The sequence below is a fragment of the Lissotriton vulgaris genome, chromosome 8, assembly GCF_964263255.1.
Source record: "Lissotriton vulgaris chromosome 8, aLisVul1.2, whole genome shotgun sequence".
Taxonomy (NCBI): domain Eukaryota; kingdom Metazoa; phylum Chordata; class Amphibia; order Caudata; family Salamandridae; genus Lissotriton; species Lissotriton vulgaris.
The window spans coordinates 319,650,267-319,663,484 of record NC_141696.1 but is presented as its reverse complement, the minus strand read 5'-3'; the positions used below and the strand labels follow the sequence as shown (position 1 = coordinate 319,663,484).

At 41.5% G+C, this 13,218-nt stretch overlaps 1 protein-coding gene across 3 annotated transcripts in view; it reads right to left on the bottom strand.

The window, feature by feature from the left end:
* CADM2 (cell adhesion molecule 2) overlaps positions 1 to 13,218 on the bottom strand; it is a 1,625,130-nt gene that overhangs the window by 327,170 nt on the left and 1,284,742 nt on the right. For all 3 annotated transcript variants that reach the window (XM_086934078.1, XM_086934080.1, XM_086934079.1), the window contains one exon: positions 11,868 to 12,038. In XM_086934078.1, the coding sequence (XP_086790204.1) occupies positions 11,868 to 12,038 (171 nt within the window). The remainder of the gene's footprint in view (positions 1 to 11,867; positions 12,039 to 13,218) is intronic.

Genomic DNA, 13,218 nt, shown 5'->3' with positions numbered 1-13,218 from the left:
GCTCAGATAGGGAAGAAGAGAGAACGGCCGGAGATTCAACAATTCTGTCCAGGGGATGTTGGAATTTTTGCGGATAGGTTTTACCTGGGCTGCTTTTCACTCCCGTGGCACCAGACCCTCAGTGAGGGAAAGATTGACCAGAGATTGGATTGTGAGACCAAGCGGCTTAACCAGGGATGGGAACATTCTTGCAGGCATGTGATCTGACGGGTAGCCGGACTTAACCTGGCAAATCAATGCTTCTACCTCAATCAAGGTGATAGCTGGGAATTCAGTGTATAATATAGGGTTGGATGTCTTAGAGATCTGTGATGACACTGGGCTGCTCATTAGGCTACCCGTTTTAGTGATCTTATCATAAATCACCTCTATCTTGTGGGAAAAATACAAGGGGATGTCATCACATAGCTGTTGTGAAGCCAGATCAAGACTTTCACAAGCCTTAGGCTTACTAAAGGATTGTAAAATCTGATACAGAATTTTAGATGAATTACCAGCCTGTGTGAGTTGAAGAGCTATTTGTGTTTTCCGAGCTAGTTTGATATTTTTATGATAGCTGGCCAAAGAGACATGATAACAGATTTTATCCTCCTCAGCGTGTGTACTTCTCCAGACCCTTTCTAACTTTCTACACGCTTGCTTTTGCAAGCGCAACTAATCGGTAAACCGCACTTCCTGACACTGGGTAGAATGTTTCATGCAGGTTTTAATGGGGGCTATAAAATCAATAGCATTAGAAATGGCTGAGTTACATTTTGATAAAACCCCCTCGATGTTATCTGATAATCCAAATTGAGGTTCAATAAACACGTTTTGAACATTTTCCAGTGAGATCTTATGCCATTGTCTGCATGAAAGAGAGAATCCCGGAAGCCAGATTTTAGGTTTTATCATATCATGAATTGAAAATTCTATGACCGAATGGTCCGACCAGATCCAATGCTTATGGGGGTCACATACGATCTTAGACGAGTTGGAGAGTATCATATCCAGAGTATGGCCAGCTATGTGAGTGGGACCCTTATTATACTGTACCAGTCCAAAAAGACATAGGTCCGCCAAAAGAGTCTGAGCATCAGAATTCGCTATAAGATCGCTATGCACATTAAAATCACATAGCAGTAATAAGTTATTCCCTGATTTAATGTGCGGTGTGAATAGTTCCATTAATAAAATGGAAAAGTTTGCAATTGGACCAGGTGGGCGGTATACCAGCGCCCCCTTCCAACAAGCCCTAGTCGGGGCCTCAATCCTGAAAACCAATACTTCCATACTGGCAGTATTACATTGGTCTACAATTGAGATGGTGATCCCACTTTTATAAATAATGGCAATGCCACCTCCCATTTTAGAAGGTCTATCCAGCCTGAACATTTTATATCCTTCAGGAATGCCCAGCTTGATGGCCAGAACCGAATGAGCCTTCAGCCATGTTTCGGTAAGGAAGCTCAGCTCCGGTTTAACTGAGGAGATGAGATTCCATACCTCCGCTGAATGCTTTGGCAACGACGGATATTACAAAGCAGATTCTTCCACCCCTTAAGAGTGGTACAAGTAAGGGACAACTTAGTCTGATCAGAGTGGGAGGCAGGGGCCTGAAAGTGACAATGCCGGCATGAGAACGAACCCTCCAAGCACGGCCATGTTTCTAATGCACAAATCGGAGATGGTGCTATCTGCAGACTTACTAAGTTCTGTCTAGTATATCCTATCCCAGGGTTTATCGTCCCAGGCCCTGGCCGGCCGCGGACGGGCACACACGGGCTTGTCTTTGGCGCATTGACGACGCGTTGACGGCGCTCCCGCTGCGCGTGTCCGCTTCGCGTCCGCAGATGCATGAGGGCTAAATAGCCCTTCTCTGCCTCCAACTAGAGCGCTAACCTTTCCCAGGAGAATGCAGAAGTACCTGGTTCTCCCTGTCCCGCTCCCCGCGCAACGGTACTAGCTACCGCATCGGACCGGGGCGGGCAGGAGCAGACACTGAGCCCAGGCTTTCTTGACTGGTAAGTATCAAGCCCCCTTTTTAAAATTCCCAGTGTGCACAAATAAAAGTTTTAAAATTCAGTAAAGTAAAGCGCACATTAATTTGTTAAATTCAATGAAGTACACAGTGAATCATGCCACCAACTGCCGTACCGCAAAACGAATCGAGGGAGACACTGCCACCGTCCTCCCTACTGCAGTGCAGCCGCAGAAGAACTCCGCCTAAATAGCCCTTCTCTGCCTCCACTAGAGCGTTAACCGCTCCCAGGAGAATGCAGAAGTACCTGGCTCTCCCTGTCCCGCCCTCTGCGCAACGGTACTAGCTACCTAGTCGGATGAGGCGGGCAGGAGCAGACACTGAGCCCAGGCTTCCTTGACTGCTAAGTCTCAAGCCCCCCCTTTTAAAATTCCCAGTGGGCACAAATAAAAGTTTTAAAATTCAGTAAAGTAAAGCGCACATTAATTTGTTAAATTCAATGAAGTACACAGTGAATCATGCCACCAATTGCCGTTCCGCGAAACGGATCGGGAGAGACACTGCCACTGTCCTCTCCTCCCTATATCTATCACCTAAATACTCTGGAACAAAAGCATGATAGTTAATTATGCAAAAACTATATGTACTGATTTTCTGACTTGTAGGGATTAAAAGGGTTTCTGCTATAGTGGGACATGTATTCAAGGTGAACTGCTTAACATCTACAAAGCATATTGGCCTTCTCTTTGTTGCAGTGCTTAGATGGGAGAATCAATCTGACAAAGTAATAACTATGATGAAGGGTGTGTTGAAATGTTTAGTTAGTACAGTAAGGGCTATGTAGGAGTGACAACTGGACCCTATTAGTGATTGTGGCATTAGCTATAGGTACCTCCCTGCACCTACTGATAACCCACATTCTTAAATACAGGTACTCAATATTCAGTCTATATTTAAATACCTCATTTATTGGAACTCGTTTATAAAGACACACTGGAATTTTTACAGAAGGTTAAAAATAGACAGGCTTATTTTACCGACACCCAATGAAGCTTTCATTTCTATGAATTGCAGAATATAGGCCACATAACCTGAGCTAGAGTGTAACATTGTAGGCTAGTGGCTACACTCACATCTCTCCCTTCACTAAAAGTTAATTGACACACATCTCATAGAGAGTTTCAGGTCACAATATATATTTAACTCCTTTACACCAGGAGACATTCATTATACGCTTAAGACCTGGTGTGATGAAAGTGCTTTAGAAAGACAAATAAATATATAAAAGTCAGGATCACTAAAGGCGCACAAACATTTTATTCTTGCCAGGTGACAGAAAGATGTGGAATATTGAACAGAAAATGCGTTGCTCCAGCCGCTTTGTGAAAAAATATTGAACGCAATATTAATAAGAAATATGTAGAATTTTGAGTGGCTTTAGCCCCTATCAGGACATATTGAGAGGCTCAACCAGTGGTGATGATCTGTGGCAACCTCTCACTGCAGTTCTATGTAAGAAGGAGGCAGCATTTGCATCAATTCCTTCCCCGACCCTGATGGACAAAAAAGGCACGTGTAGATAACCCTTTATAAACCTGAGGCTTGGTAAATGGGCCATCTTTGTGTGCAGTCCCACCAAAAGGACACTCTACGTTTCTTGGATGTATATGAAGTCTCAATTTCAAGCTGGCAACACTATGAGAATAACTGGTGTTGAAATGTATAGCCAATAGCAAGAGCAGACCATGGGCCTTGGGTTCCTTGGTGAGCAATGCATTTTACTCCAAATCCAGTGGGTTCAATGATCCAACAAAATTATTTTTTAGAAACTTTTGAAAGGGATGGTCTAAATCCACATTGACAAAGAAGGATGAGAAGGTGCCGACTCCTTAAAAGTGAGAGTTGACCACCTAACTTATCCCTGCAACTCCCCTTTTAAAACTACTCTCTTTGCTGAACCCTTTGCTTTTGCCACTTTTGACCCTTGAGAATAAGCAAGTTGGTTTCAAGGTCAAAAGGAAGACCTTGCCTCTTGTACAATAAGGACCCTCGATATTGCCTGTGAACGGGGTTTACACCATAGTCCTTCTTCTTAGACTGAATAACTCGATAAAAGTACACTTCTAAAGCTTAATATTTCGAGTTTTCTTGGTATTTAGTATTTCGTTTCTGTTTTTTGTGACACAGACCTATATAGAATCTTTGACTAAAATAGTAAAATCAAATGTCATTTGATCTTCTGTTTGTTCCTTTTTCTTTACAGAAAACAAAAGAGGCGTTTGCAACTAATTGATTGTGAAAAACGGTGCGCACAGGCAACAATTAAAAATGGAAATATGCTCTTTATTAGAAAACCATATAATTGATTCGTTTCCCAGGAATGGAGTGGAATCTACTCATAGGTATTGTCAGAAGTAGGCTGTTAAGCGTTCGTGCCGAACACAGGTGCAATTCACTTGGGATGTAATTAACTTACCTCAATAGGTAGGACCTACTTGTGTTTAAAATGAAGGATATTATGGCAGAAGCCGGGTCAGAGTTGGGTGATTCCAATTTAATTTGATGAAAGCTTGTTGCAAGTTTCGCACAGCAGTGGGCTTAGACTAAAGCTACCGTCGAGTTATCAGGTCATTAAATCTAAGCATGTGGTAAAAAACCCCACCAGGGCCTTATTTTTTGTTGGAAACAGCCTAAGTGTGCAAAAGGCAGAAGCAACTTCCTGGTATATGGTGTTTGCCAATCTGACATTAGTAATAATATGGATCTTTGACATCTTAGAAGCAGTGAAGAGGGCAGGATCTAATTGAGGGAGAGCTACACGGTATGGGTAAGGGATTAGAGATGGCTGACAGATGGCAGGAAACCTCCATTCAGGCTTGGCAGTGTTACAGGGCAGTCCAGACTCAATAACAAGAAACCATCAAATCAGCAAATAAAATGAAGCTTACAACAATTCCATGGAACTGTGATGCGCCAATAAGTCAGAGGCGTTAGGCAAAATGTGAGACTGCTCAAACCAGTGGCAGAGCATAGGAGGCAGTGGCGGCTGGCAACTATGGGGAGGGGGGCGAGCAAAAATATTATTACCAAAAAAAAGCTTACATGAAGCCGAACACGAAGTCTTCTGCACCTGACGTCTTATTTGTCCGACTGCAGCTGGGCCGACAAGAAACTCCGTTGACCAATCCTGGCGCTGCTCTCATGCAGCATGAGAGCAGCACCCTGATTGGAGGCAGCGGCCTCACTCGGCACTCCACAGCGAACTAGAGGCCTGGACTTACTCTAACGCTGTTGCCTTAAGACAGCTGGTTTAGAGCTGTTTAAAGGGTGCATGTGTGGGTGTGGCTGGGCGTCGCAAGGCCGCCGGGCAAAACGACATGCACATTTTAAACAGTGCATCACAGCCCCCTCTGCTGATGTCACTCAGCAGGCCCCACTCCACCCTGACGCTTTGTTCGAACGGTGGAGGAAACATAAAATGGTAATAAATTAACATATTCTTTTTAATCTCTGGGGTAATTTAAGTGGGGCAACACTCTGCCACTCCAACGGTTGAAGGCACTTTCTGGCCTGGAACAGTCAGAGAAGAACGGAACTTTGACCCAGGAGAGAAAGAATCCGGAAGTATTGCTATGTAGAAGAATCTAATGCCAGGATGTGAAATGATCCACTTAGAAGTAAAGGTTTCCAACAAGCATTTGCCTCATAATCAGCGTGTATTACATTTCCGCACTTAATATTGAAAACAGTTTTTCAATGTACTGATTACCACACCACACCCTCGTTTACATACGTCGAAGCTTGCCCTCCAAACACATTTCCATACACTTATAAATGTGTTGCACTCACAAGACTGGCTTCAGACAGCTGCAACACTTCACCCTCCACTGCCAGAAAGTGCACACCTCTGTATTCCAGTGCGCTCACAATCCATATTCACATATGCACTGCAGACATTTTTTCATCAAAGCCTCAGGGCCGTGTCCCAAAAAATTAATTTAAGCATTTAAATTATGGTCCTACACTTACTAAATCCTTTGGCAACATTTCAATAAACGAGGAGCTCATTTAGTATTAATGAAAACGTCATCGGCATTAGCCGGCATTAGGGCAGCTGTTCCATATGCATCCTGCACTTTTAACTAACGCTTTGCAGCGGAAGCCTCTGATCTCGCGGAGGCTCCACGCCGAGAAAACATAAAAGACAAATGCAAAAACTGCCTTTTTACCATAAACGGACCCATGCGGATTTCCCAGGAGATACCGACTCAAGATGTTATTAACAAATACGTAAAGACGAGGAAATGTCTGAAACTCGAAAGCATCAAACGTAGAGACAGAGAAAAGAAGATAAGGCGTGTCGGGTCACCAACATCCAAAGTGAAGCAGCGGTTTAAATGTCAAGCAATTAAGAAACCTAAAAATCATGCAGAGTTTAAAAGAAATATTTACATGTATTATTAATGCGTGCGGAATTCATTTTCTTTAGCTTTCATGTACGTAGTTGGAAATGGGCTACTTAACATAATTGTGGCTGTGGATATAAAAAAGAAACAGGATGCTTAATATTCTGTTAAACAGCACCATTGTGAAAACTAAAGTCTTGAGTAAGATAACTGTTTTGATTTCAATTTGTTTATTATTTATTATGAGTATTTGTGAAGTGCGACCTTCTTTAACCCGTTGCATGCTTGTGACGGAACTGCTCCGTCACAAGCCACGGGTGAGCTGTGCTTGTGAAGGAACGGTTCCGTCACAGCCCGCTCGCCGCTCCTGCGCGGCGCGAATTCCGCGCCTGCGCTGACTAATTAATGGGCGGGCGGGTTCGTGACGGAACCGTTCCGTCACAAGCACAGCTCACCCGCGAGCCGTGACGGAGCAGTTCCGTCACAAGCACTGGACCGCCGCGCAACCGCCCCCCCCCCCTTAGCGCTGCGGCGGAATAGCTGCCGCGGTTAAGGGGTTAAGCGCCAATAGGATGCTGGAAAAGGCAGTTAGACCATGGGGAGGATTGGTTAGTGTGCATGTTTATAATGGACACTTAGCGCCTGCTTTAGATATCAATGGGTTACTGTGTCACGACGGGGAAGGATATTCCCTCCGTCGAAATCTAAATACCTTAGGGCCTCATCTATCAAGCCCCTTGCACCCCAAAAACATCCCTTTTTCTGACGTTCCATGGCGCAGGAGTGTACTCAATATTTACAAGGCAGCAGTAAGCCACTTTTTTTGGCTTAACCCTGCCTTGCAGGGCCGGACTGGCTACTGGGCAGTTTCGACTGCTGCTGAGCTGGGGGCTGATTTCATTCATGGAGACCTGCCTGTGCTAAACGAAATTCGTTTTGCTTTATTTATTCCGAAGCACACGCAGGTCTCCATGAACCAAATCAGCCCCCACCGCAGTGGAATCAACCCTCAGCTCGGCAGCATTCCAAACTGCCCGGTAGTCAGTCCGGCCCTGCTGCCTTGTAAATAATGTTCCCTTTAACAAAGTTTTCTGCGGTTAAGGGGTGTTGCTCGGGGCATTCCCTGCAACGTCCATGGCTTTTCACACAGCCCCAGATTCACGAGAAATTGCAACTCTGAGGCAGCGCTAAAAACGTACGCCTCCCCAGGGGCGGTGTAAGGGAGGCACAACGAGTAGAAATATCTTCATTTCTCCTCATTTTTACTTTTTCTATGTTTGCTGTATTCTGTAGCACAGATATAAAGAGGAAAATGCCTTTTGCGATTGTTTTTGTGCAGGAAGGTTTCCCTTCCTGCACAAAAATAATCATCCCTGCAAGGGTGCCTGCATTGGCTCACAGCTGCTCATTATGTGCTGGCGTTGGGGAAAAGGACAGGAACGCAACGTATCTCATAGATAAGGCGCATTCCTGCCCTTTTCTTTTGCAGTAGGGCAGCGCAACAGGAAGGCCTACAGTGCAGCCCTATGGCAAAACCTAATAAATTAGGCCAATAATATCCTATGAGGTTTAGAATTTGTTGGACGGGATATTCTTTACCATTGTGATGAAGTAACTAGTCCGCCGATATCTAGATTAGGCCCTAAGACAAGGTGGATGAAAGGATGGCTAGTGGTCAACAGGAAATCAAGGTGAGCCACTGCGGCCAATTGAACCACACAGTTTATGGTACATCGGACAGCTATGGAAGCCAATGTCTGATTATTACAAAGCTTTTATTATTTTATGTTAGCAAAATGACCCCTCTGCAAGGTTGGACTGGGCTATGGGACAATCAGGCAGTGGCTGATGGGCTGGTCCGATAGGTCAGTGTAGCTGCCGCGTTTTTTTAGCATTTTGCAGGCCTGTTGTATGGCCAGGTGGGCCAATTTGTACTGTTGATAACCCTGATGTTACCCCAGATTTTCCCTGCAACAAACAAAAATGCATGCATGATTCATTAATGAGGGCAACTTTTATTTTGTTGCCTGGACCTATTTTGTCAAAGTCCGACCCTGCCCCTCCTGCACACTTGTTCTCCTGCGGGATGCTATACTGATATCATTAAACGTGACATTGCTGATCATGAGCATACTTTATGAAACTGTGTGGCATTCTAGACATTTAGAAGTATTCTAAAAATAAGTCAGGTTTCCCGACAATTAAGTTTCTGTTTTCAGTGTAGCTAACAAGGTAATGTCGAGAACCACTTGTGAGCTGACTTGCCCTGAGCCTAGGGTGATCTTTTGAGACTAGCAACAGAAAGCTGTGGGCAGCTGCAGGTGAGAACAAAACTGTCCACTTCTGAGCTTATGAAGAGTCTGAAAGAAGGATGAGTCAGCAAGGGTAGCTGTCTCTTCCTGTTGTAGTGTAGAGTAGGTAAGTATCTGGAGTATCAAAAACTGTACACATCTCTCGCTCTTTCATACTCCCCTCTGCTCACTTATGTGGGCCAGCTGATGGGAACCATCATTGGCCAGCTTCAAATTGCCAACTACCCAAAAATTAGTATACCTCTACACTGTGTAGCACTGAGTTTAGCGCAATAGTGGGTCACAATAACCATTTCATTTCTGTTCGGTTCAATTATTAACCCTAATCAGGATATTGTTAGTGAAAGTGATTTATTTGGAATCTCAAGGTACGGTTACTGAACCCTTCTGAATACAACTGCAGTCTCATCAAACCTAAAGCTTTAGTTCTTCTGTGCCTTTGCTCTTTGCATTAGGATGGCCGGTTGTTAATCTCTACATTTTTATCCAATTATTTGTAGCTAATCACATGCCCATCTCTATAGTGGGGGTTCAAGACTAGCCGCATCTGTAGTGGCACAAATGTTGCGGCAAGCTGTGGTGTCCTCACTCTCCTGTATGTCTTCTGCACCACTGCTTAGCATATCAGAAGATCACATTTTCATGATTCAGTCTGGAGATTTGCAAATTGGAATTCAAATGTAACAGCTGGTATCAACATAGGGTTCAAATCAGAAACAAAATCTCCCCTTCCAAATAAACTCTGAAATAAGTTGTAGTCCCCAAGTTGCTTTGCAGACTTATTATTGCACTCCCTATGTATCTGTGAACTTCTGTGCATTATCATGATTAGCTGGGCCCGGCCCATGTTTCTTCATGCCATTGGCCAGGTACTGGCATGCTCATAGGCTTCCAACTTCTGTTGTTGACTCTATTTTCCATTTTTTCTCACTTGTCTACTCTACATCTTAACTATACGCTACTCATATCTTGCTGGGCCTGTGTAATACATGATAATCTGTGTTGCTAACCATGCTGGAATATTCTACAGCCTAATGTTGACTGGGGCTTGTTCAGTGTGATTTGTATACGTTATGTCAATGCTGCCTACGTTTCAGTTATTCTGTATAGGACTTGTTACACTAAGTTTATAGTTTAGAGCAATTGTCAAGGTCTGGTCCACTCTCTATAAAACCTCAAATAAATAAATGAAGACTCAAATTAAGCAAATGATTATCCGAGATTCATTACTTTAAGCCACTAATGTCACAGTCGAGATTTCCTTCTGCAGCCTAGAACTGATGTGCAATCTTACCGCTGACAACACAATGAACCCAACTAACAATGAAACTGATTTTCTTTTGAGCCAAGTGGTGATCATAGTTGATTGGTACATACAGAAATTAGATATTGAAAAGGCTGACCAGTTTGATGAGAGCATAGATAGCAACTGAAGCTGTTTTAACTAGTTATAAAGAGAACAACATTTACAAGATGATCTGGAATAAACTTCGAAACAGAATTTGGAGGATAGCAAATCCAGTCTGTTCACTAGTTTGAAGGGGAACAAGGATACATATAGTAAAGCAGAATGGAACTTTATAGTTTGTGGCTAAATGAATATGTGTCAAAACAAATAAAAGTGGAGAAATGTCAACCTAAGTATTGGCAAAGCTAATAGGTCTTGTCTTTAACCCCTTCGCTGCTCATGACGAGCTCAGCTCGTCATGCAGTACGCTGGTCGTGTGCTTATGACGAGCTGAGCTCGTCATTAAATAAAGTATTACGAGTTTGTCCAGCACAGGCGGGGAATTGCCTTAGCAGTCATGTGGTTAATAGGCGGGTGACAAAGTATTCTATGCTAATGCTTTTTATTGTAGCATTTATACATAGACATTGGCCATGTATGTTTAGCAAAATATAAAAAAAAGAGCTAAATTGGCTGCTGTGCATCAACATAAATTCATTCTGAGCATTACCTGTGACATACTTGGACGCTTATATTGTGACACAGGATAACTGACACAAGATCATGGTAAATAATATTGTTGACAAAAATATTTTGGCTAAAGTATCGTTAACCACAATATTGTGCTCCTATGCTTCTAATGGTATTTACAGAAATATTGAAAACAATATATATAATTTACACTAATATCATCTAAAATGATAAAAAAAATCGATTTTTATTACAGAGTTTAAAGTAGTAAATGTTGAAAATTTTAGTATATACATTAAATATATATATTAAATACATTCTACTAATATTTTATACTGTATATACATATATACTTATATAAAAACACACACACACACATATATATAGTATTAATGATGTTATACTATATACAGTGTACCATCATTAATAAAAGAGTTATATTGCATTATGAACTTTTAAAAAAAATATTTTAAGTGTATTAGTATGAAGACATACATATACATTGTATTGTCATTAATGTAAAATATTAAAACAAAATTATAGTAAAAAATCAACATTATTATTATGGTTCACTATATACACAAACACACACAAACATACACAATAATATGAACAATTCATTATATATATATATATTTTTTTTTTTACAAATTGGAGACTCATTTTAAAGCGAATCCAAAATGTTACAAACCTCTATCTGTATAATTAATATATAGCATGCACGCATTCAATGGTAACAAGACAAAGAGAATTTAACACAATAGCACTGTTTGATAGGAATGATGAAGTCTTTGCTCTATACATTAACATTGTTGCTCATTTTATACCAAAATAAAAAGTATGCCAGAGTGCCAGAACACATTTTAAATACTATGATATTGATGTGGATATTTTTATACAGACAAGAACACTCTCGTATTAGTCTTGCAATGTCTACGCTATGAGGTGAACCCCTGCAGTGTACAGTGGAGTTCAGAGAGCTTGCAAGTCCTTTGGAGATCTATGAATGCAAAAGAAAAATCTAGATTTGCAATCTGTTCATGTATTATTCAAGACCATGCAGAGATACCTCGTTTTGTAGGCACATTATAAAGGTAAGAAATGTGAAAAAAAAATTCAAATTGCATTCGAGACTACCTGTGCCTTCTAGACCCTTACTCAAATTAAATAGCCAAAATATCAGCTATATTGGTAATAACTGAAAAGTGAGCTATATTTTAAAATAGAAAAGTCTTAAAACAAATGGAAAATATTTGTTTTTTATCACTTACAGTGAATTTCAAGGACTTCCATTGCTATCTGAGGTGTGGAGTTTAGAGATTCGTGGTCTACTCTGCAACTCACAACTGCGCCGTCATCTCGACGATCACCCCGATAATCGACAGTACTACTGACACTGAATGTTTTTCCATTGATGTCACCCTCTTTGTAATAATGGACATCTGTAGGGAAGATAAAAGAAAAATTGGCACATTTGTAAACAATTACTCGTTAGACAACCAAGTATGTGACGTTCTATCAAAAAGTGTCTTATTTAGATAATGAAATCTCCCAATAATTGACAGACTGAATACAAAATGTTAGTGGTACCTATGCAATTGTCTACCCTACATAACATGCATAACATAGCATGCATATGGATCTGTGTGAACAGGGTCAGCTCTAGGGTAGTGCAACTGGTGCAGCCACTCCTGGTGCTGACCCCCAGGGCTCTGCATTTAGAAATAACAGAGGTTTAAAAAGCACCTGCTGCAAAGTTCCTTGAGTTCAGAGGTTTTCAGGCAACAATAAAAATTTTAACATAACTCTGGTGATCAATTTTTCTGCTGGAGAGAGATTGGAGTTTTTAGTAGTGGCAGTTTCTACTCTTGATAAAGTAGGGAGAGTGTGAATATGCCTGCTGAAAGGACTGCGTAGCATTGCAAATCATCAAACTGTGTTTACATGGATTGCTAAGTAGGTTACTACTTTTTCCACAGAAATTCTTTTGTTACTTGCCGTTCATATATTACAACCCTCATATAACACAGTGAGCTATGAGCTATCATCAAAGAGCTGGAGGTTAGATTGTTAGTTTTTTTCCCCCATAGTCTTTCATTATCCTGATGCAGCTAAAAAGTGTTTATTTGGGTAGAAATACATTCTTATTAGTAAAGCCAACCACTTCGGTACAGTTTAAATCCATAGTTTTTGCCTCTCCAGACCATACACTCTTAACATATACTACTTTGTAGTATCAGTAACATGTGACTCCTACAACTTGTAATCCTCATTGTTTTAAACAACATTTCCTATTAATTGATTTACACACGTATGATTTATTGGTTCTGTAGAATATGTGTGTATGATGTAAAATGCTCGCACAACCCACATTGGTATGAGTAGCGCAGTAAAACCAATTAAATGCATGTTTGAGGGTGGTTATGTAAAAATCAGGGGCACTGATGGAGCCTGGTAGTGAGTACATTCAAGGAGAAGGAGGTTTTAGTGGGAGCCAACAAAGACTGTCTAACTGGGCACCACCAGAGCTAAAACTTGCCCCATCTGTCAATGTCTCAGTATTGGGTGATAACTGCACATGAAACATTGTATATATTATAATCCTATACTAAAGAAATAATA